The sequence below is a fragment of the Peromyscus eremicus genome, chromosome 3 (genome assembly GCF_949786415.1).
Source record: "Peromyscus eremicus chromosome 3, PerEre_H2_v1, whole genome shotgun sequence".
Lineage (NCBI taxonomy): Eukaryota > Metazoa > Chordata > Mammalia > Rodentia > Cricetidae > Peromyscus > Peromyscus eremicus.
In genome coordinates, this window is record NC_081418.1 from 58,619,250 (window position 1) to 58,642,156 (window position 22,907).

A 22,907-nucleotide genomic window follows, 5' to 3' on the forward strand; every position below is an offset into this window, starting at 1 on the left:
AACCCCACAGGTGACCAAATGGCCCCAAACGCCTTGTACAAATACCCAAAAAACAAACAAACAAACAAAAAACCAAAAAAAATCAAAACCAGAAACCTGACCCCACTGAGGAAAGGCTTTGCTTTGTCAGGTTGTCGCCACACACTTGGGTGCTCCAGCCATTCAGCTCTTCTTCCTGTGCAGCTGGCCTGAGAGGGAACAGGGAAAGGGATGAACATTGAGAAGGACACAACAATAAAGGCAGTGGTTTGTGTATGTTTGCTACATGTGTGCCTGTTGATGCTGAGATCAGGAAGAGGCTTTGGATCCCCTGGAACTGGAGCTGTGCGTGGTTTTGAGCCACTGTGTGGGTGCTGGGAACCAAACCCGGGTCCTCTGCAAGAATAGCAAGTGTTCTAAACCACTGAGCCATCCCTCCAGCCCTGCCTGCAGTTTTTGAAGGCTGAGAAGACTATCCCTCAGAAAAATCTTCACACCTGTAAGTTCAAAGAGCTTATCGAGCCCCATCTCTGCATCCCTGGGAAGTCCCTGAAGTTTTCACTTGTAAGGACGCAGACACTCAGAAAGGGAACATGTCTTGACCACACTCATACATTAATTTGTGGTAGTGCTTGAAAGTGTAGAAAACCAGGGCTCAAAATGTCTGGCTGGAGTCCCATCACGCACACACACTGGGAGGGGTGTGATGGGGCCTGTTTCCAGGGAGAGTTGGCATTTGAAGGGATGCTGTAGGTAGGTCCAATCTGGTTCTGGACAGCTGCTACCCAGGGGCAAGAAGCTGGGATAAAATCTCCCCTTGTGAAGAGCCCTGGACAGACTGACCTCCAGGTTGCATCAAAACTCAGTGTGGGGCAGGGGACCAGTGCTGTCCTCTCTGGTCTCTCGAAGTAGCACTGCCCAAATCCAAGCCTCAGGTCCTCCCAAAAGTGGCCTGGGGTGGGGCAGCATGCTGCTCCCTGCCCTTCTCTTCGGGATGCTATGGGCTCTGACTAATGGGTAAGCAGCTCATGGGGCTCTCTCCCAGTAAGATTCTCCTTCATGCCTATGCCTAGGCGCCCTCTGGGATGCCAGACTCTTTCAGCACTTCAATCCACCCTTAACTTCCTCCTTGCTTCAAGAACCTCTCCCAGCTGATAGTTGTGCTCCCCTATCCCTGGACAGGCGGTGGTGTGAGCAGACAGAGACCATCCATGTGGAAGAGGAAGTAACTCCTCGGCAGGAGGACCTGGTACCCTGCACCAGTCTGTACCATTATATCCGCCTAGGCTGGCAGCTGGACCTGCCCTGGAGTGGCCATGTGGGCCTCACCAGGCCCCCAGCACTCGGGCTCTGTGCCATCTACAAGTGAGTGAGGGTCATAACCTGGGCTGTCTGCCGGGCAGGAAAGGAAAAAGTGACGGCGGCGGGATATCCTGAGAGTGGGGGAGGACCTGGGAGGACCTGGTGCAGCAGCCATTTGGGAAACGGGTTTTAGCTGGGTTCCAGAAAGGGTGGGTGGAGAGAGATGGTGTGGGTGGAGGAGAGGGCACCGTGGTGAGCACCGTATGGCAGGGAGAGGTATGACACTTATTCCTTCTGCCCCAGGCTGCTTCCCAGCATTCATTCTTGCTTTACACTTGAGGAAATTAAGGTCAGGAGGGGAGAATTACTTGATAGGAAGGACCCCTTGGAGTAGTTGACCAGACCTAAGGTCTTAGGTCTTGCCTTGTGGTGGGACTTGGCTACACATTAACCTCTCTCCCCGCTTCCCCCTGTATGGTGGGGGCAGACCCCCAGAAACCCGGCCTGCTACTTGGAACCGGACAGTGAGGGCTTGCTGTCCAGGATGGGGGGGTCCTCACTGTACTGACGGTAAGTACCCAAGCAGGATGGGTGAATGGTGCCTTCTGGGGTAGTGGCTGTGAAGGGGAGCCCATCTGTGACGCAGCAGAGCTGACAGACTGCCTGAGGACACAGCAGGTCTGGCTGGGCTCTCCAGGCCATCTATGTAATGACAGGCTGGATGTGCCCCATTCTCCTCTACCACAGCCCTCGCTGAAGCCAACCCTGCAGGCCACTGCTTTGCCACATGGCAGTGCCAACCTCTATCAGGCTCAGCTAATTCTTCGGCAGGGAGCCTGGAAGAATGCTGCGCCCAGCCCTGGGGACACAGCTGGTGGGACAGCAGCTCCGAGATGTGCCTCAGCTGTTTGGGTCAGCACCGCCCAGGTGGGTCTGTAGGAGACAGGCATATCCAGACCCTCACCCTCACCCTTACCCTTAAGAGTTCTGGGCCTTTCCACCAGGCCCTGGCTACTCCTACGGTCCCTCCAGAGGGACCACGCCCTGCCGTCATACCTCCTGCTCTGCCAGGAACTGTCCCTTCACCTCTGTCCCTGCATTTAGAGGCTCACACCTGATGTATCTCGTTCAGGCAATGCTTCCTCTGAAGCCCTCCTGCAGCCTCTGGCAGGGGCTGTAGGCCAGCTCTGGAGCCGACGCCAGCGGCTCTCAGCTACCTGTTCCACCTGGTCCGGCTTCCACTACCAAACCTTTGACGGGCGTCACTACCACTTCCTGGGCCAGTGTACCTACTTGCTAGCTGGTGCTGTGGATTCCAGCTGGGCTGTCCACCTCAGGCCTAGGGTCCACTGTCCCCAGCCTGGGCACTGTTGGCTGGTGAGGAAGGGAGAGAGATGACCCCAGGGAAGGTCTGGACGTGGTGGGGAGAAGAGATACACTTCTGATCCACGGCTTGCTCTCAGGTTCGAGTGATGATGGGCCCCGAGGAGGTGTTGATCCAAGATGGAGAGGTCTCTGTGAAGGGCCAGCCAGTGCCTGTTGGGGAGCCTCGGCTGCTCCATGGTGAGGGCTCCTTCCCTCCTCTGGGATGGTCTGCCCACTCCTAAGGGCAGGGTGGCGGGCTGGGGCAGAGCTGCTGCGTCCCCCTGACTACTGTTGGGAAGCTTTTAAAAATTAAGGATTGGGAAGGCATAAGCCTGGCTCACCCGCTCCCTACTGCCTTCAACTGTGACTTGGGCAAGTCACTCTGTTTAACTGTCTTGAGCCTCAGTTTCCCCACCTGCCTCATGAGAATATCATCATGGCTGAGATAGGAGGTTGGGGTTAAGTGTGCATGTATCTGCGTGGTATGGGTGGGTGGGTGGAGTGTATGTGTAATGTATGTGTATTGTCTGTATAGAAGTGTGGTATGTGTGTATGTATGCTGTGAGGTATGTGGTATATCTTGTGTGTTGTGGTGCATGTATGTGTACTGTATGTGTATATGTGCTATAAGTGGAATGTGTATATAGTATATGTGTGGTGTAGATATAGTGTGTGTGTGTGTGTGCGCGTGCGCGTGCGCGTGTGCGTGTGCGTGTGCGCGCGTGTGTGTGTGTGTGTGTGTGTGTGTGTGTGTTGTAGTTTACTCTCTCAAGATAGCAGCCACAGCAGGAAAAGCACAGCAGAGCTTGTACATTTGTGTGAATTCTTTCCCTAGGCAGTTCAGGGTGTGCGTGCTGTGATAAGATGGGAGTGTGACCCTTAAGACTGAATGACCCTGTCCTCTTCCCAGGGATGAGCCTGCAATGGCAGGGGGACTGGCTGGTGCTCTCTGGGGGCCTGGGGGTTGTTGTGAGACTGGACAGGTCCAGTTCCATCTCCATTTCTGTGGACCATGAGTTTTGGGGACGGACTCAGGGCCTCTGTGGGCTTTACAGTGGCCGACCAGAGGGTACGTGAGATGTGACTTGGTGTGGCTGGTGGACGGAGGGAGGGAGGGAGGGAAGGGAAAGGGAGGGAGGGAGGGAGGGGAGAGGGAGGGAGAGAGGGAAAAGACATAGGACTCCAGGTCTAGCACTGGCCTCAAATGTCCTCAGATGACTTTGTGGAGCCAGAAGGGGGACTGGCCATGCTAGCGGCCACCTTTGGGAATTCATGGAGGCTCCCTGACTATGAGGTGAGACTGCCTCCTGCCTGCCCACTGTTTTCCTGGGGTCCTCAGAAAGAGCACATAGGGTCCCATAGGGAGGCTGGCGACTGCTGTGTCATTAATGACTACCCCAGGGTCCTCCCTGATGTGGCTACTGACCAGCTCTGTCTGGGCTGACTGACCCTGGCTCCTCTTCCTCTGGGCTGGGCCTGTCACTTTGCCTCCATCTGCAGCCCAGAACGAGGTCTGGTGGGCATGATAGTTGAGGCAGCTATGAGGGCAGGAGTCACTTTCTTGTCTTCCTGGCTAATGCCCCTTGTCCCCGCTTCCTGGCCTGGTTCTGTCCTCAGCCTGGGTGTCTGGATGCCGTGGAGGTGGCCCCGGGCTGTGATGGTGTCCTGCAAGGTCCACAAACAGGCTTGGAAGCTGGCAAGCTCCAAGCTGAAGCCCAGGATATATGCCACCAACTGCTGGAGGATCCATTCTGGCAATGTCATGCCCAGGTAGGGGTGGGATGGAGGGCAGGGTTCTGCAGGGGATAGTGGATGCTCGAGAGGTACCAGTTGGGTGATCTGACCCTGCCTTTAGGTTCATTGGGTCATCAGTCGAGACATCCCTTCCTTGTCTTTGGTTTTACCTCTGGGAACAAGATGGCTGTTCTTGTTGAGTCCTCTTCCAGCACAAGTTGGGATGTAAAGGAAGAGGAGGCCGATGTTGGTGAGGAGGGACACTTGCTGGCTGAAGATTTCCCTTCCCTGCAGGTTCCCCCAGATGAGTACCATGAGACCTGCCTCTTTGCCTACTGTGCTGGAGCCAGAGCAGGCAGTGGCCCAGAGGGGCCGCGGGAAGCTGTGTGTACCACCTTAGCCAACTATGCCCGGGCCTGTGCTCGACAGAACGTCCACGTGCACTGGAGGAAGCCTGGCTTCTGTGGTATGCTGGGTCTGCCCACCTCAAACTGACCAAGATCCTTGAGTGGCCCGTTTCCCGAGGGCCCCTTGGCTGTCTCCCAAGGCCTGCCGGACTTCCAAGGCCAGCCCTTTTTTGTTCCCACAGAACGCCTGTGTCCAGGGGGGCAGCTCTACTCTGACTGTGTCTCATCCTGCCCACCCAGCTGCTCAGCAGTAGCCCAGGGAGAGGAGGGGTCTTGTGGGAAAGAGTGTCTGAGTGGCTGTGAGTGCCCGGCTGGCCTCTTTTGGGATGGTGCCCGCTGTGTGCCTGCTGCCCGTTGCCCCTGCTACCACCGGCGCCAGCGCTACGCCCCTGGTGACACTGTGTACCAGCAATGCAACCCTTGGTGGGTGTTTGGGCTCTCCTAGGCCGTGTAGTTCTCCCTGATACTTTCCTTTATGCTGTCTCTGAGATTCGATCCTCCAAATAACTAGTGCATTCTGGGGCTTCCCACCCAGTGACCTGTGACATTTTCTGGCATGATTAATGACTATGGTGGTGGGTGTGCCAGGGGAGAGAAAGAACCAATGGGCTGGGAGTGGGTCGTGTCCAGCTCCTTGCTCTGGGAGGGGTCTGATGCCACAGCACACTGTCCCACCCCCTCTGCCCTTAGTGAATGCCAGGATGGCCGCTGGCACTGTGCCCAGGCCCTGTGCCCTGCTGAATGTGCAGTGGGCGGTGACGGGCATTACTCCACTTTTGATGGGCGGAGCTTCTTCTTCAGGGGCAATCCAGGCTGCCACTACAGCTTGGTGCAGGTGAGCAGAGAGCCTATTTCAGAAAGAGGATTTTTGTCAGAGTGGGGCCCTCCCAGGGGAGCTCTGAGGGGACCTAACTGTAAACAAGCCAGTAAAGCAAGAGGTGGAGGAACATACAGCCTCTTTCGAGGAGAGATGGACAGCAGTGGCGGCAGGAGAATGGCTGCCTGCGTACCCCCACACATACACACACACGCACGCGAGCACACACGCCTGCACACAGACACACACACACACACACACACACATGCATGCACACACACACACACACACACACACACACACATGCATGCACACGCACGCACACTGTCCTTTCTAGTCCCCATCTCTCCTAACTGGCCACTCCTATCTAGGGCCACAGAACCAAATCCATCTTCATAGTTCCTTTTATAGATGTAAAACCCTGGGCTTGTCACAGGCAGGAGAGAGAAGGGACCCTCCCCAATAAAGCTGGGGCTTCTCCAGTTCATCACACACCGCGCTGTGTCTCAGTCCTTCCAAGGGCTGATCAGTGATCTCTCAATTTCAGTGTTGGACTACTGCAACCCCCTGACTTGTCCCGCCTTGCCTGGGTGACAGTGGGCTGAGGACATGGGGGAGGGCAGGGTCAACAAGCAGATCCAGGGAGCTGTTTCCCAGTCACCTGGCCAAACATGTATGATGTATACACACAGAGATGGAGGCTGCATGCCAGCACACGGACCACACACATACACACAGTCATGTATGTGTATGTAGATTCAACAAATGTCTACATATACATGTATACAAATAGGGAACACCTATGGGGAGGAAAGATGGGGATCTTCCCATTCCAAAGTGTACACACACACACACACACACACACACACACACACACACACACATGCACACACACATACAGACATGCAGTCACACAAAATCTCCCCTCATGCACTCACATCCATTCACCCATGTCAGTCCCTGGTAAGGTTAAGCCTCTTGCCTCACAGAATCTGTCTGGCGAGAAGTTGGTTAGCACCTGTGTGGGGTGGGAGCTGAAGTCATCACACTACTGAGGCTTCCTCATGGCTTCTCTACACGGCCCTGCCACCTTGTCTACGCCAGGACTCTGTGAAAGGCCAGCTGCGGGTTGCATTGGAGCATGGGGCCTGTGACATGGGCAGCTGCCTCCATGCCCTCTCTGTCTTCCTGGGGAACACCCACCTTCAGCTCAGATATTCAGGTACTGTTAGCCCTGCCTCCTTGTCTAGTGTGGGGCCTTTGTTCTCAGGGGAGTCAACGGCTCTGCTGTCTACTTCTTCAGGGTGCCGACTGGGCTTGTTGTCCACTGCTCTTACTCTGCCACCTCAGGCCTACCCCGTGCCTGCCCTCCACACGCCCTCTTTGGATTTCAATAACCATCCCTTCTAGATTCCTGCAGATGAACTTAATACCTATGTTGCCTCATGCTTCCCTCCCAGGGGCAGACACACTATCCCAAGGATATTTCCCAAGACGTCTTCTGCTGGTTTTCAGTGGTAAATACAAGTCACACAGTTATACGAGTTGGAAAGGCCTTGCACATGAGCCACTGAGGCTGGCCCCTCTCAGCCACTGTCCCTCCAACTCTGCCATGCCCAGGCCTGCTGCTGGCTCTCCCACATACTGACCACACAAACAAAGGGATATGCAAAGATACATGATGATGTGGGTTCTTGAGCTATGGAAGGGTGATCTCTGGTGGGACAGGTGGCCTCCAGGGATCACTCTAGCTGCTCCCACATCCCACCCTGACACATGCTCTCCCATCTTGCCGAGTCTTTCCCGTCTTGCAGCCCCATCCTCCCACAGGTTCCCTATCACATGGTCAGGCCTCTCTTCCAGGAGCTGTGCTGGTGGATGGGCAGGATGTAGGCTTGCCCTGGATTGGTGCTGAGGACGTCAATGTTTCCCGTGCCTCCTCCACTTTCTTGCTGTTGCGCTGGCCTGGGGCCTGGGTTCTCTGGGGAGTGGCTGACCCTGCAGCCTACATCACCCTGGACCCCCGTCATGCCTATCAGGTATGCTAGGAGGCTAGTGAGTGTTTGGGCTAGGCTAAGTAAGACTGGATTTCACTTTCCTGTCTTCCATGGCTCAGGTGCAGGGTCTGTGTGGCACCTTTACCTGGAAACAGCAGGATGACTTCCTGACACCTGCTGGGGACATAGAGACCAGCGTCACCGCCTTTGCTAGCAAGTTCCAAGTGTCAGGTGATGGAAGGTGCCCTTTGATGGATAACACCCCACTGTCCTCCTGCAGCACTTACTCCCAGCGCCTCCCTTTCGCAGAGGCAGCCTGTGCCATCCTGCATGGCCCCATCTTTCAGGTACTAGGGTGTCCCCATCCTCTGACCATGAGATCAGGGATCCAACATGCAAGAAAGAGTCAAGGGCACAGGGAGACATCGGTGGGCTCCCAAGGAAAGGGACTCCATGAAGAAAGAACTGCCCCTTTTCTTTTTGCCCAAAGGAGTGTCATGGGCTAGTAGACAGAGAACCATTTCGATTGCGCTGCTTGGAGGCTGTGTGTGGCTGTGCCCCTGGCAGGAACTGTCTGTGCTCCGTGCTCTCTGCCTATGCACGCCGCTGTGCCCAGGAGGGTGTCCTACTGCAATGGAGGAATGAGACGCTGTGCCGTGAGTCTCCCCACCAAGCCAACCCTACCCTGGGCTCCTCACCTCCCTTTCCTCGTGCCCTCCATTTGGGGGAGTTGGAGGGGCAGGAACTCGTTCCTTACCAGACTGTTCCTAGGCACTTTCTCCTGTAGAGGCACAGGAACTTGAGGTCTAGACAGGGTGGCTAGGCTTCTGATTTGCATGTATCCCTGTGTCCAGCTGCCCAGTGTCCTGGTGGCCAGGAATACCAGGAGTGTGCCCCAGTGTGTGGTCATCACTGTGGGGAGCCCGAAGAGTGTAAAGAGCTTGGCGGCTGTGTGGCTGGTTGTAATTGTCCCCCTGGACTGCTGTGGGGCCTTGAGGGCCAATGCGTGCCTTCCAGCATGTGCCCCTGTCAGCTTGAAGGCCGCCAGTACACCTTTGGCACTGCCACCACCACGAAAGACTGCAGCCACTGGTAAGAACTGCCACCCTCGGGCAAAAAGAAGAAGAGCTTTCGGAGTGAATGGCTGGTGCTGGTGCTGCATGGTCACCGTGGATTGCCAGGGAGGGATGGCAGGGTGCTGATACTTCCTCAGTGCCAGGGCACTGTCAGCTTCAAGAGCTTCATGTCCAGTACCTAGTGTATTGATTTGACTTCCTAACTATAGTCTAAGAAAGTGTTGAGGGGGGTATGAAAAACGGTTCCTAATGGTCCATGAGGAAAGTGAGACTCAGATATGTAGAGGTTGTTCCAGAAAAGGAAAGATGAGGTCTATACCATAGAGGAAAGATGAGGTCTATACCATAGAGGAGAGATGAGGTCTATACCATAGAGGAAAGATGAGGTCTATACCATAGAGGAAAGATGAGGTCTATACCATAGAGGAAAGATCGGGTCTATACCATAGAGGAGAGATGAAGTCTATACCATAGAGGAAAGATGAAGTCTATACCATAGAGGAAAGATGAGGTCTATACCATAGAGGAAAGATCAGGTCTATACCATAGAGGAGAGATGAGGTCTATACCATAGAGGAAAGATGAAGTCTATACCATAGAGGAAAGATGAGGTCTATACCATAGAGGAAAGATCAGGTCTATACCATAGAGGAAAGATCGGGTCTATACCATAGAGGAGAGATGAAGTCTATGCCATAGAGGAAAGATGAGGTCTATACCATAGAGGAAAGATCAGGTCTATACCTGAGGATGCAGAGGTAGGCTCCTGGGCACTTCCATGGATCCCCTCTGCTGCTTGGACAAGTGGTAAATGTCTTAATTACTTGTCTCTGTGACCGAACACCAGACAAGAAGATGCTAAAGGGGCACGTGATTATATCGGCTCACTGTGCAAAGAAATACAGTCCAACATGGTGGGGAAGTCATGGCGGCAGGGGGTAACTGGTCACATTGCATCCTTAGTCAGGAAGCAGGGGGAGAGATGGGTGCTGGTGCTTGGCTCACTTTCTCCTTTTTATTTAGCCCAGAACCTCAGCCCGTGGAACAGTGCTGCCCAGTCAGGGTGGGTCTTCACACTTCAATGAACCCGATCTAGAAAATCCTTCATGGACAGGCCCAGGGACTGTCTCTGGGTGATTCTCAATCTCATCAAATTGACAGTCAGGATTAGTCATCGCATGAGGAGTCAGTATCTCTGCCCCATTCAGGAGTTCCAAGACTAGCCCCATGGGAGCCAGACAGAAGGCGGACTGTGGATCCCAGGCATGTGGGCTTCCTGAACCAGCCTGTCTTCTGTGCTGGAGGCTAGGGTGTTGGAAGTTGAGCTGTTCTGGTCTCTAGAATTGGGGCTGGGTTCCTACCAGGCATTAGGGGATCCAGATGCCTGCAGGGGTCTAGGTTCCTGAGATTCACTGTGGCAGCCTAGGGCCTAGGACAGCCAGATGAGCGCATGCTGGGCCTGGCTCTTCATCTTCCCTCCTCTACAGCATCTGCCAGGAGAGGGGCCTCTGGAACTGCACAGCCCACCACTGCCCCCCACAGCGGGCACTCTGCCCTCAGGAGCTCATCTATGCCCCTGGTGCCTGCCTTCTCACCTGCGACAGCCCCAGAACCAACCATTCCTGTCTGGCTGGAAGCACTGATGGCTGTGTCTGTCCCCCTGGTACCGTGCTGCTGGTGAGACTGGGAAGGAGACCCATGGGGCACCAAGGTGCTCTCCCTATACAAGGATCCTGCCCTGCTCCCTAGCTGTCTGAAACAGTGTTTTCGCCCTCCACCCAGGACAAGCGCTGTGTGACTCCTGATCTTTGTCCCTGTCGTCACAATGGGCAATGGTACCCACCCAATGCCACCATCCAGGAAGATTGCAACATTTGGTATGCACAATCCCTGTCACCTGTTGCCATATGACCTTGTGACCCTTGACTCCCCAGCCATCGTGCCTCTTTTCACTAAAACAGTTTGGAATAGTGGATGGAACGGGATATTTAGAGTGGTCTGAACACTGGGAACCTTCTAGAATTCGTCACACTCGGGGTCTGTCTGGGCTGTCACTGTTGTTAATGGCCCTGTCCTGTCTCTTGCCCACAGTGTGTGCCAGGGCCAGCGGTGGCACTGCACAGGTCAGCGGTGCAGTGGACGGTGCCAGGCATCTGGTGCTCCCCACTATGTGACATTCGATGGGCTGGTCCTTACCTTTCCTGGGGCCTGCGAGTACCTGCTCGTGAGAGAGGCTAGTGGCCGCTTCAGTGTCTCCGTCCAGAACCTGCCTTGTGGGACCAGTGGCCTCACTTGTACCAAGGCACTGGCTGTGCGTCTGGACAGCACCATTGTGCACGTGCTTAGAGGTGGCTGTGATTCTATCAAGGATGGCTGGCACATCGCCAGAGGGTAGCGGGCATCACACTGTAGCATCGCAGCTCCTCAGCATGGCAGGGTCCAGGTTCCCTCTCAGCGCCTCCTTGGGTTTCGTTGTCCTTAGGGTGGGGTTTGTTGGCGCCAGAACTCTGGAAAATCAAGGCCCAAAGAAGTCTTAGGACCCACCCAAGGTCACCTAGAGAAATAAGCAAAAGAAAGTTTGGAGGAGTGGCTGGGAGGACCTCTTGGTGTCCAGGCTACATTTAACACCCTTTCTTCTCCAGGCCGGGCAGTAACAGTGAATGGAGTGAGCATAAAGCTCCCCAAGGTCTATGCAGGCCCTGGACTGAGTCTGCACCGTGCCGGCCTCTTCCTGCTGTTGGCAACACGTCTGGGCCTCACTCTGCTCTGGGATGGAGGTCAGGCTCACCCTCTTGGCCTTAACCACACCAGGCCTTCACAATGGGAGCTGGTTTCCCCAAACCCTTCTTCCCAGTGCCTGCCAAGCTCTGAGGTTGAGACTGACCCCTGACTGCCCACTTGGGGCAGATTTCCAGTATGACAGCCAGGCCGAGATTTTTGCTGTGTCTCACCCTCTGCCCAGTGCCCCCAGCCCAGTGGCCACCCCTGACTCACAGCCCTTGGAAGTGGTTGGAGTTTCCATATTGTATTTTCTTTCTTTCTTTCTTTCTTTCTTTCTTTTTTTTTTTTTTTTAAAAAAAAAACACTATTTTTATTTTATGTGCATTCATGTTTTGCCTGTGTGAATGTCTGTGTGAGGGCACTGGATCCCCTGGAACTGGAGTTACAGACAGCTGTAAATTGCCGTGTGGGTGCTTGGAATTGAACCCAGGTCCTCTGGAAGAGCAGCCAGTGCTCTTAACTACTGACCCATCTCTCCTGTTCCCGTATTATATTTTCATAACTGTGTTTTTCTTCATTTTACGAACATGACAGCCCCACCAAAGAAACATTTAGAAAACACCAAGTTTTAGGAAGAAATGAAAATAGACCCTGCTGACATCTCACTCCCAAACATAAGCAGTTGGTGTTTTAGAAATATAACTGTTAGTGAGACATTGAAGGAAACCAAAAGAATCCTGTGTGGACTTGGTCCTCTCAGCTGGGCTAGCCTGGAGCTTCTAGGCTAGCCTGGAGCTTCTCAGCCCAGCCCGAAGCCACCCGAACCTGGCCTGATTGGGGGGTCTTGCTGTCTCTCACCTAGTATTAGTTAGGAAGCTAGGTTCCTAGTTGACTCCCAGCTGTTGATCTTTTCAGTTATCCGCAGAAGAGGGAATCAGCACCCCCTGTTGGGTGGGGGCACCTGTGCAAGGAGGCTGTCATACCCATGTGTCTTTCTGCTCCAGCCCAGCTGAGGGTCACTTTTTATAATGCCACCAGGCACCCGGGTGCTGGTACAGCTATCCCCCCACTTCCAAGGTCGTGTGGCTGGGCTGTGTGGAGACTTTGATGGTGATGCCAGTAATGACCTGCGGAGCCGCCAAGGAGTCCTGGAGCCCACTGCAGAGCTTGCCGCCCATTCCTGGCGTCTCAATCCCCTGTGCCCTGAGCCGGGAGACCTGCCACACCCCTGTGCAGTGAGCAGGGCAGGGCAGCCGGAGGGAGGTAGGGGTGTAATAGCTGGGAGAGAGGGGGGAGGGGGGCTCACAGAAGCACCCTGTGTTGCAGGTGAACACCCACCGGGTGAACTGGGCCCAGGCCCGCTGTGGGGTGATATTACAGTCCATCTTTGCCCCGTGCCACACAGAGGTGCCCCCGCAGCAGCACTATGAGTGGTGTGTGTACGATGCCTGCGGGTAAGGAGGGCTGAGGGCTGGGTGCAGTGGGCATGCTGAGGTGTGTGTAGGGAGTGGGGCGTATGACAGGATGATGGCTCCACCCCACAGCTGTGACACCGGGGGAGACTGTGAGTGCCTCTGCTCAGCCATTGCCGCTTATGCTGATGAGTGTGCCCGGCACAGACACCGTGTGCGTTGGCGCAGCCAGGAACTCTGCCGTGAGTGTGCCCTACTCTCTCAGTCCTTGAAAGGGGCTTCTCCTGTCCCACCACCAGCTGGCCATTTAATCACTTAGGTTCAAAGGTGAGCTGGATGCTCACTCTGTTGCTAGATACTTTTCTTAATAAACCAAACATGAGAATGGCTGATGCGCAGGGCTAGCATCCTTCATCTTTTTTTTTTGGGGGGGGGGAGGGTGCGTCTTGGCAAAGGTCTACGGTGTGCATCCCGTGCTTTCCTTGGGTGTCAACTGAAGCTGGCTTGTCTGTGCCATTGTTCCTGGTGGCCCTGGACCTCAGTGAGCACAGCCTCTCTTCTCCCCACCCAGCCCTACAGTGTGAAGGAGGTCAGGTATATGAAGCCTGCGGCTCCGCCTGTCCCCCCACCTGCCATGATCGTCACCCTGAGACCAGATGGCACTGCCAGACCATCAGCTGTGTGGAGGGCTGCTTCTGCCCCGAGGGGACACTGCTGCATGGTGTGTTCCTGGGGAGAGGACACTAAGGCTGGGCAGCGGCCACAAGTGTGGGCCGGGCATCCTTGGTTCTGAATCCCATGCTCTGTGCTCTCAGGAGGAACCTGTGTGCAGCCGGCTGCCTGTCCCTGTGAGTGGGGTGGCAGTTTCTTCCCACCGGGGACTGTTTTGCAAAAAGACTGTGGAAACTGGTGAGTGGGAGACCCGGGAGAAACCTGTGCCCTTGGGCTGAACAAGCTGATGTGTGGCTCATGCCAGGCCTCCATTGCGCTCAGCACCTGTCAGGAAAGTCAGTGGCATTGTGGAGGTGATGGTGTCCCCTGTGAGGAGATGGAACCTGGCTGTGCAGAAGGAGAGGCTCCGTGCAGAGAGAGTGGGCACTGTGTGCCACTTGAGTGGCTTTGTGACAACCAGGATGACTGCGGTGATGGCTCAGATGAGGAGGGTGAGTGTTTTTACCTGTGTGGCACTCACTGGGACAGATAACTGGGTTTACTGAAGCTGCAGCATCTGTCCTCAGGGCAGATCCTTAAGCTGCTGCTTCCCCTGCCAGGAGCTATGACTTAGGTGATGGGTGAGGACTGAGGGACGGAGTGTGTGTGTGTGTGTGTGTGTGTGTGTGTGTGTGTGTGTGTGTGTGTGTTCTGATCCTTCTTAGGCCAGGATCTTTGGCAACACTGTATCCTGAACCTGCCTCTTTTCCCCATGCTAGGCTGTGCCACCTCAGGCTGTGGGGAGGGGCAGATGTCTTGCCAATCTGGCCACTGCCTGCCCCTGGCTCTGCTCTGTGATGGGCAGGATGACTGTGGAGATGGCACCGATGAGCAGGGGTGCCCGTGTCCCCATGGCTCGCTGGCCTGTGCTGACGGTCGCTGCCTGCCACCCGCCCTGCTGTGTAATGGTCATCCTGATTGTCTGGATGCTGCAGACGAAGAGTCCTGTCTGGGTGAGGAGTCTTTGCCCACTAGGCACCCCCGCCTCAGGGTCCAGATCCTGGAAGGCCCCTGTGTATTCATCCCTTTCTATGCCAAGTCTCCACTCATGAAGGTGGTACCCGTCGGTGACCAAATGGAGATACTCCAAAGAGATGGAATAAGTGTCAATCCTAGGGGCTGGATTGCTCAATGGTTAAGGTTATTTGTTGCTCTCCCGGAAGATCTGAAATCAGTTTCCAGCACCCACATGGCCACTCACAACCACCTGTAACTCCAGCTCCAGGGGTTCTGACATCCTCTTATGGCTCCCACAGGCACCTGCACACATGTGGCTTACATTTACAGACACATAGACACGTACATTTTTACAAGTCTTAGAAGGGGCTAAGTCCCAGGATCACCTCCTCTCCTCTGGCTTCAGGACAGGTGAGCTGCACGTCTGGAGAGGTATCTTGTGATGACGGCACTTGCATTGGGACCATGCGGCTGTGTGATGGAGTTTGGGACTGCCCAGATGGAGCTGATGAGGGTCCTGGTCACTGCCCTCTGCCTTCTCTGCCTACACCCCCTGCTGGCACCTGGCAGAGCCCTTCTACCAGCTCTCTGGTTACAGCATCAAGTCCTATGGGCAGTGCCAGCCCTGGTGAGTCTCTGGGAATAGATAGGGTGAGAAAGCTTGAAGCCTGAGCTGCCCAGGAAGGGGATGGGTGAATATCCCAGAGGGAAGCATTTGAGCCAAATCTAGGGCCAAACACATCATCTGGAATGATGTGTTCAGTGTTTGGGAGGGATAGGAGGTCCAGATTTATTTCCTTGTATTCAGAGCCTCCCTCTGAACAGTGAAGGAGAACCTAGTGGGCATTTAGGGACTGGGGGAGGCCTGCAGAAAACAAAAGAGCAGTCAAACGCGAGGGGGGGTAGGACTAGATTGGGGAGGGGTATGCTCAGGTACGAGTCAGGGATGCTGAAATTCGAGGGCATCCCCAGAGGAGATGTGAGGGTGAGCTGGACCTGGAGAGCCGAGAGTCCACTCCTGCTGGTCTAACCCACACACCCCCTGCAGTGTCCCCCTGCGGCCTCCTCGAGTTCCAGTGCAGCAGTGGAGAATGCACTCCCCAGGGCTGGCGCTGTGACCAGGAGGATGACTGCACAGATGGAAGTGACGAGCTTGGCTGTGGTGGGCCCTGCATGCTGTACCAGGTGCCCTGTGCCCACAGCCCACACTGTGTGTTCCCGGGACAGCTATGTGATGGTGTGCCCCAGTGCCCGGATGGTTCAGATGAGGATCCCGATGTCTGTGGTGAGTCACACGCCTCACTCTGTACATCTCCCTTCTGCTGGTGGCCTCATAGGCCGGAACCTGGAGCTTCCCAGTGCCACCCTTGCCCCTGGCTGTGGCAGATTGGTGCACAGCTGGAGAGAGGCTGCGTGATTGTCTCCCTGTTTCTTTGATCTTTACCTTGAAACCTTCCATAGAGGTTTTTGCTTTTCCCTATAGGCCTGTGGGAGAGGAGAAAGGGGTCTTTTGTCTGCTCACATTTGGGGAAGAAGAAACAGGAGTGGGTGGTGGCTGAGGGCATGGGAGGGGTAGGTCTGTTTGGAGACTCCCCTATCCACAGCTCCTCCCCACTTCACCTGAGTGGAACTCTTTGTGTCCTTACAAATCAGCCCTTCATGCCCTGGATGCCTCACCAGAGAGAGTGTCAGGCTGTCCATAGGCCCTTACTTTTCTCCAGGACCATTCTTCAACCCCTTCTAAAGGTTCCTCTGATCCAGGACAGGACTCTGCCTCCCACCCATGTCCTCTTCTAATTTCCTGGCTTTCCCTGCTGGTCTCTGTGCGGGGATAGGATGGGGATGGGGGCAGCAGTATGGTAGGTCACTTCTTATCCTTAGGTTCCACCCAGCTGCCCCATGCCACGGCCTCTTATCCTCTGGTTTAACTCCATGGCTGTGCCTGGACCCCAAGCAGCTCTGTGATGTCATCCCTGACTGTCTACAGGGTGGGGATGAGCTGGACTGTGGTGTGGACACTGTTTTCTTGCTGGGGACACTCCTGTAGTCTAGGAGATGATTTTCATTCCTAGTTAACTATTCTTTTTTCCCCAGAGGGGCTGTCAGTCCCAGGAGGCCCCAACAGGACAGGGGGTCCCTGCCCAGAATTCTCCTGCCCGAATGGCACCTGCATTGATTTCCTGCTGGTGAGTCTCAAGCAGGGATAGGTAGGCTCAGATTTTGTACACCTAGCCGGAAGTCTGAGCCTGTTGCTTCCCCAGGTTTGTGATGGGAACCCAGACTGTGAGTTGGCAAATGAAGCAGAGCCCTCCCTGGAAGAGCAGGGTTGTGGGGCCTGGAGCTCCTGGGGCCCATGGGAGCCATGCAGTCAGACCTGCGGGCCTGGCATACAGGCTCGGAGTCGACACTGCTCCCCATCCAGTCTCCCGGTGCTACAGAACTGCCCAGGCCCCCAGCGCCAGTCACAGGCCTGCTTCACAGAGGCCTGCCCGGGTGAGGGAAGGGACATCAGGGAGGGGGAGGGGGAGGGGGAGGGGGGGAGCAGGTCCTGGAGACAGAGGGGAAAATAGAGGCTGTTGCCCCCTAGCTCTGCCTCAAAGCCCTCTCCTCCCCAACACACACACCGTCCTGGCCCTCCCTTGCAGTGGATGGCGAATGGAGTTCTTGGTCTCCCTGGTCTCCGTGTTCCGAACCCTGTGGGGGCACCATGACACGCCATCGGCAGTGCCAACCACCCCGGAACGGGGGCCAGGACTGTGCCCTGCTGCCTGGGAGCCCCCGTAGTGCCCACCAGGCCCGTGAGTAAAGGGGAAGAGGGCACAAGTAAGGGCGTGAGGAGGCTGGTGATGGGGTACTGAGGGGGCACTCGGGGAGGAGGTCCTCTATTTGGATACCGGGGGACTGGGAGAACACAGCAGGCATAGAGGGTTGCTGGGGGGTACTGTGTGCATAGGAGTCACCAGCTGAGACACTGAGGACTGTGACGGACACTGTGGTAGACACTGGTCTCTGCTGCAGATGCCTCTCCATAAGCTCTGACCCTGTCCTTGCCTACTTTCAGATCCCTGCCCTCAGGAGGGCTGCCCCAATGCCACTTGCTTCGGGGAGTTGGTGTTCCAGCCCTGTGCCCCCTGCCCTCTGACTTGTGATGATGTTTCTGGTCAGACCACGTGCTCGCCTGATAGGCCCTGCAGCAGCCCAGGTGAGAAGGGGTACTGGACTGGGTCTGTGGAGGCCTTGCTTTACATGATACCTAATGCTGGGCTTTATTTAGGTTGCTGGTGCCCAGAAGGGCAGGTGCTGGGCACTGAGGGGCAATGTGTGAAGCCTAGGCAGTGCCCCTGCCTGGTGGATGGTACCCGTTACTGGCCGGGGCAACGCATCAAAATGGACTGCCAGCTCTGCTTCTGCCAGGATGGGCGACCACATCGCTGCCAGCCCAATCCAGAATGTTCTGGTAAGCCTCTGCCCAGGCCCATCCCTGGGAGGCCTTGTCCCTCCCCAGACCACCCAACCTTGTCTCTGTCTTCTCTCAGTGGATTGTGGCTGGTCCTCCTGGTCCCCCTGGGCGGAGTGCCTGGGGCCCTGCAGCGGCCACAGCCTCCAGTGGTCTTTCCGGAGCCCCAACAACCCGCGCCTCTCTGGTCGGGGTCGCCAGTGCCGTGGCATCCACCGCAAGGCCCGCAGGTGCAGACAGGATAGGGACCCGATCTACCCTCTGCCTCTGCTTAGGAGGTCAACTCTGAGATAGGCACTTCACATGTGACTAGCAAGCTGTTCTGTGACGCCCAATTGACACCTCAGCTGTCTTTTCCTACTTCTGTTTTGTACCTGCTAGATCCAAGAACCAGCAGACAGGACCTACAGATAGAGCTTGACCATTCCTGTGGCAAGAATGGGTCTCTGTCTCTGCCGGGGTGGAGGGGGTTTGCCTCTGGTGAGGCTTGTAGGGACATAGTTATTCCAGCCCTTCTGGGGCCGGCTGTGTTAACCTGCAGGGTTGGCACAGATCGCTTCCTTTCCCATTCCTGTGTGCCTGTTGTGGCTGTTCTCACAGGAGCAAGTGTAGAGTGGGATTACGGCGTGACCGGACATTTACACAGGACTTTCCCAGTTTTCTTATCGACAGTCTCAAGTCTAAGAATGCCCTTAGCCTGGCAAGTTGGGGATGGCTTTGAGTGAGCCCCCTCCTCCAGGAGGCTGTAACCATGTCATCCTTTCCAGGTGCCAGACAGAGCCTTGTGAGGGCTGTGAGCAGTGGGGCCTCATGCATCATGTTGGGGAACGCTGGCGTGGAGGCCCCTGCACGGTGTGCGAGTGTCTGCACAGGGGTATCACACACTGCTCCCCTTATTGCCCGCTGGGCAGCTGCCCCCAGGTGAGGGGTCTGGGAATGTGGAGAGGGCTGAGCCTGGAAAGGTGATCTAGACCAGCCAGGCCTGGGGAAACTGATGGGTTAGAGATGCACAAATGGCTTGACGTCTGTGTTCCCACAGGGCTGGGTCCTGGTGGAGGGGATGGGAGAATCGTGTTGCCACTGTACACTGCCTGGTGAGTGGGTCTCAGGGGCGGCAGAAGAGCCTCGAGAGGAGGAGAACCCAGTGCAGACTATGACAGGAAGCCATGGTTCAGCTTCCTCATCCTAAAAGTGTACCAGTTGGTGAAGTTAGAGCTCACCCAGCATGGCAGTTACATAGGCCGTTCACTGCTCGAGTCTCCTAATGCCTGCAGAAGTTAGAGACTGCGCCTGTTCCATCCTCATCCGTTTGGGCCTGGCGGTTTTATTCTGTTTTCTTAATAGTCAGTGGAGGTGAAAAGCCCCAGTTCACTCAAAGGGAAAGAGGGACCTTCCCAGCTGGAGTTTATTCTTGAGAAGTCATGGGAAGGAACGTGGTCCAGGAAGTGTGGAGGGCCTGAGTGCTGGGTTGGTGGCTGGCGGCAGCCTCTCCCACTCTCTCTCCTGACCGCTGGGTCTCTGCACAGGAAAGAACCAGACAGTGGTCCCCATGACCACTCCTGCCCCTACCTCCAGCCCTCCGATGGGAGCCCCCCTGCTCACCTATGTTCTGCCTCCTCTGGGGGGTAAGTCGTGTGGGGTCTGGATGCTGAAAGGGACTGCCCTAGTACTTCCCAGACCGCTGGGGAAACAAGACCTGGGGTGCAGTTCCCAGCCTCTACACACTGCAGGCGATGAAGTCACCCATCCCAAGTTGCGTTCCCCAGCTCTGCCCTCCTTGCTGCATTTTCCTGTCTTCCATACCCCTAGCTCCCCTTGTTGCCCCCTAATTGCCCCTACCACCCTCTGTTCTGCCCTGCTCCAGCCACTCTCTCTCCTGAATCCAGATGCCTGTTATTCTCCCCTGGGCCTGGCCCAACTGCCCATGTGGGCATCATCCCAGCACATGGAACACCCCACCTGGGCTGCCACAGAGGCTCCCACCATAGGGCCTGGCCCTGGAGAGGGTGCTCATGCTGAGTGGCACGCCCAGCCACTCTACCTGCAGCTGGACCTGCTGCAGCCTCGGAACCTAACTGGTCAGTGAGGAGGAGGGCACGGGATAGGGGATGGGAGATGAGGTGGCTGCCTCAGTGCTGACCTTTGCTTTGCCCTGCTCCTTCCTCAGGTATCATGGTGCAGGGGGTTGGCTCTTCTGCTGCTTATGTCACCAGCTTGTCGCTCCAGTTCAGCAGTGATGGTCTACAGTGGCACGACTCTCTCAACTCCCTGCCCCTGCCCACGGTACTGAGCACTCCAGTCCTCTGGGGCAGGTGGCCCAAGAAACCCATTTGTGGATACCACAGCCATCGTCCCCAAGGGACTTTCATCCCCCTGAGGGACAGTCCTTGCATTAGACATCTGTGGAACACCTGCTAACTAGCAGGGACTATGCTCTGTGGAGCTGCGAGTCCAGGGACACTTGAAACCATCAAAGTGGCTTAGGAATCTGCACATACGACCTCCTAACAGCTTGTGAAGGAGCTGGATGGTAACACACCCAGGTCACAGAGGCCCTCGGAAGTGCAGGTCTCTATGGAGCAGCCTGGGTACAGCACATTCCTTTAGGGGTTGGCATCCTGTCTAAGGAGACAGACCCTTGTAGCCATAGGACTCAGTTCACATAGGTGTTCACGCTTACCTTCTCAAAGATCGCCTTCTCTATGCGGGAGTAGCGTCCACGTTATGAGGGTTGGGGGAAGCAGGAGGAACACCAAAACAGGGTTACAGTGGCAGCTTGAGCAAGAGGTGGGACTTGAGCAACAGATAATGTCTCCCACAGCTTTCCTCCGGGAGCCCGAGCCATATGGCCCCTGAGGTATGGACGTTCGACCAGATGGTACAGGCGCGATACGTCAGGGTGTGGCCACACGATGGCCACAGCAACAACATTCAGCGTGGTATCTTCCTGTGGGTGGAGCTGCTGGGCTGTAAGCCAGGTAAGGCCAGCCTGGGAGCCGGAGGGACAAGAGTGGGCAGTGTGACGTCAGGAGTCCTTAGTAGCATGTCCTCCACAGTGTCCCCATTGGCACCCCCATGTCCAGGGACCAGACACCGCTGTGCCAGTGGTGAATGTGTCCCAAAAGGAGGGTCGTGTGACGGTGCTGTGGACTGCAAGGAGGCCTCTGACGAGGAGGGCTGTGGGCCCCTTCCTGCAGACACCACCAGCAGGTATGGCCTGGCTCTGGGTGGAACCTGGATGGGAGGAGTCCTGCCTTGCCTTCATAAACCTTGCATGCTGAGGAGTCACACACAGCTGGGTGCTCCAGAGCCCTTACCACCCTGAGAGTCTTGGGTTCTGTGTATTCTCCTGATACCTGGAGGTTAGTGACTCTCAAAGGATGGCCCCTGAGCTAAGAGGACCACCACCCAGCATGATAGTTGGGAAACTCTCAATTTCTACCTGATCCTGTAGGGTGGGCAATGGGAGAGCTTTACCTGCCCTCCAGTGATCATGACGTGATCAAGCTGAGATCAAGCTGTTAGAACTCACATTTGTCCAGCCTTAGCGGGCAGTGCCCCTCCTGAATGCCCTAACCTGATCTCTTCAGGGTGGTTGGGCTCCAGGGCTGGGAGATTCCCTGGAGTCCTCCTGGTGTTTTTCTTCTCAGGGTCCATTCCACAGTCAGGACCCCAGTCCCCTCCTCCACCCAGCCTGGAGAGTTTCCAGCCCAGCCCAGGGAGGTGAGTGAGAATCTGGGCTTCACTGCCTCCCCAATGCACGGTCTGCTTCTGTATTGTCCTCCTTCACACATTCAGTGGCTTTCCTCCAACTGTGTTTCCTGATGCTACTCTGCCAGGCCTTCAGTTCTGAGCGATGTGAGATCCAGCTTGGTGCTAGGTGGGTGCCCAGTGCTAGAGGGACCGAGTGGTGCAGATATGGACAGGGCAGGGCACTGGCGTCGTGCATTCTGGGTGGCAAGAGCACTGTGCCCTGGGTGAGGAGGCACCAGGGCACCTGCTTTGGGAATCTGTGCCTGGGGTCCCCAAAGGCATCTGGGACAGAGCTTGAAGGATGGGGATATCTGTGACATAAGAAGGAACAGGACACTTCCCACTGACAAGCGACCTGCTCAGGGTATTGAGGAGGCCTCAGGCTTTGGGGAAAAGAGCTGAAGTGGTTGCCCAGGTGGGCCAGTGAGGGAATGGGCCAGTGCCCGAGTATGCCCAGCTCATCCACCTGGCAGGGGAGGGTAGCTTGGTCATGCGTTCTGTGGGCCAGTACCTTGCAATATCCAGCCTACTTACCTTTCAGGAGAGACACCTCTGTCCTCAGCTCTAGGTTTCTGTAAACATACAGAGGTGGGAAGGGGGCAGCTATGGCTTGCTGGAAAAGGGATGGACCATGTGTAGCTGCCCTGGAGGCCTGAGCAGGGTCACTGAGCGCTCTCCCTCTGTAGGGTCTGGCAGACACGGAGAACCAGCAGCCCAAGCAGGAATCATCCATGCCTACTGGAGGTGTGTGCACAGACTCTGATCCCCTCCCCCAAATCCCTGCCCTTGCCATTACCTGCCCTTCTAGAGCAAAGGGCAGTGGCATCCCAGAGGCTGAAACCCCCTGTCCTCTGACTTCTTCCAAGAGAGCTATGGGGTCAAGAGATACTGGTCACCAGGTGTATGGTCAGGTCCCAACCTTCTCAGCCTACTAGACTCAGGATATGAGGTCTAAGGGGACAAAGACAGCTGGTAGGGCCATGCAGTTGTCCTGCAAGGTGGCTGCAGCCCCCAGACCCTGGATAAGTCTTCTTGAGGGAGTTGAGAAACCACCTGGCTCCATCTTTATCTTTCTGCTCACCTAGATATGATGCTAGGCATTTCCTAAAGTGTTGTTGGCAGCAGGTTCCCTAAGTGGACATGAAAGTGGGCAGGGTGCCTAGCTTAGGGTGCTCCTAAGCAGGAAAAGGGACTCCCCAACAGGCATGTACCAGCTTCC

At 55.8% G+C, this 22,907-nt stretch overlaps 1 protein-coding gene across 1 annotated transcript in view; it reads left to right on the forward strand.

Moving 5' to 3' along the window:
* Nucleotides 1-946: 946 nt before the first annotated feature.
* The window catches only part of LOC131906870 (SCO-spondin), a 53,721-nt gene continuing 31,760 nt past the window's right edge, over nucleotides 947-22,907 (forward strand). The window contains exons 1-45 of the mRNA XM_059257695.1: nucleotides 947-996; nucleotides 1,162-1,344; nucleotides 1,769-1,851; nucleotides 2,029-2,208; nucleotides 2,414-2,658; nucleotides 2,745-2,844; nucleotides 3,557-3,715; nucleotides 3,861-3,940; nucleotides 4,264-4,416; nucleotides 4,675-4,846; nucleotides 4,970-5,210; nucleotides 5,478-5,622; nucleotides 6,709-6,826; nucleotides 7,468-7,643; nucleotides 7,721-7,948; nucleotides 8,092-8,257; nucleotides 8,456-8,693; nucleotides 10,165-10,354; nucleotides 10,460-10,554; nucleotides 10,769-11,025; nucleotides 11,320-11,454; nucleotides 12,437-12,633; nucleotides 12,725-12,852; nucleotides 12,943-13,052; nucleotides 13,382-13,531; nucleotides 13,626-13,719; nucleotides 13,804-13,973; nucleotides 14,241-14,474; nucleotides 14,885-15,106; nucleotides 15,527-15,763; nucleotides 16,573-16,664; nucleotides 16,740-16,971; nucleotides 17,124-17,276; nucleotides 17,540-17,680; nucleotides 17,753-17,935; nucleotides 18,015-18,165; nucleotides 18,703-18,856; nucleotides 18,975-19,029; nucleotides 19,462-19,560; nucleotides 19,822-20,013; nucleotides 20,103-20,233; nucleotides 20,757-20,904; nucleotides 20,992-21,145; nucleotides 21,586-21,658; nucleotides 22,375-22,438. Coding sequence (XP_059113678.1) covers nucleotides 947-996; nucleotides 1,162-1,344; nucleotides 1,769-1,851; nucleotides 2,029-2,208; nucleotides 2,414-2,658; nucleotides 2,745-2,844; nucleotides 3,557-3,715; nucleotides 3,861-3,940; nucleotides 4,264-4,416; nucleotides 4,675-4,846; nucleotides 4,970-5,210; nucleotides 5,478-5,622; nucleotides 6,709-6,826; nucleotides 7,468-7,643; nucleotides 7,721-7,948; nucleotides 8,092-8,257; nucleotides 8,456-8,693; nucleotides 10,165-10,354; nucleotides 10,460-10,554; nucleotides 10,769-11,025; nucleotides 11,320-11,454; nucleotides 12,437-12,633; nucleotides 12,725-12,852; nucleotides 12,943-13,052; nucleotides 13,382-13,531; nucleotides 13,626-13,719; nucleotides 13,804-13,973; nucleotides 14,241-14,474; nucleotides 14,885-15,106; nucleotides 15,527-15,763; nucleotides 16,573-16,664; nucleotides 16,740-16,971; nucleotides 17,124-17,276; nucleotides 17,540-17,680; nucleotides 17,753-17,935; nucleotides 18,015-18,165; nucleotides 18,703-18,856; nucleotides 18,975-19,029; nucleotides 19,462-19,560; nucleotides 19,822-20,013; nucleotides 20,103-20,233; nucleotides 20,757-20,904; nucleotides 20,992-21,145; nucleotides 21,586-21,658; nucleotides 22,375-22,438 — 6,958 coding nt within the window. The remainder of the gene's footprint in view (nucleotides 997-1,161; nucleotides 1,345-1,768; nucleotides 1,852-2,028; nucleotides 2,209-2,413; nucleotides 2,659-2,744; nucleotides 2,845-3,556; nucleotides 3,716-3,860; nucleotides 3,941-4,263; nucleotides 4,417-4,674; nucleotides 4,847-4,969; nucleotides 5,211-5,477; nucleotides 5,623-6,708; nucleotides 6,827-7,467; nucleotides 7,644-7,720; nucleotides 7,949-8,091; nucleotides 8,258-8,455; nucleotides 8,694-10,164; nucleotides 10,355-10,459; nucleotides 10,555-10,768; nucleotides 11,026-11,319; nucleotides 11,455-12,436; nucleotides 12,634-12,724; nucleotides 12,853-12,942; nucleotides 13,053-13,381; nucleotides 13,532-13,625; nucleotides 13,720-13,803; nucleotides 13,974-14,240; nucleotides 14,475-14,884; nucleotides 15,107-15,526; nucleotides 15,764-16,572; nucleotides 16,665-16,739; nucleotides 16,972-17,123; nucleotides 17,277-17,539; nucleotides 17,681-17,752; nucleotides 17,936-18,014; nucleotides 18,166-18,702; nucleotides 18,857-18,974; nucleotides 19,030-19,461; nucleotides 19,561-19,821; nucleotides 20,014-20,102; nucleotides 20,234-20,756; nucleotides 20,905-20,991; nucleotides 21,146-21,585; nucleotides 21,659-22,374; nucleotides 22,439-22,907) is intronic.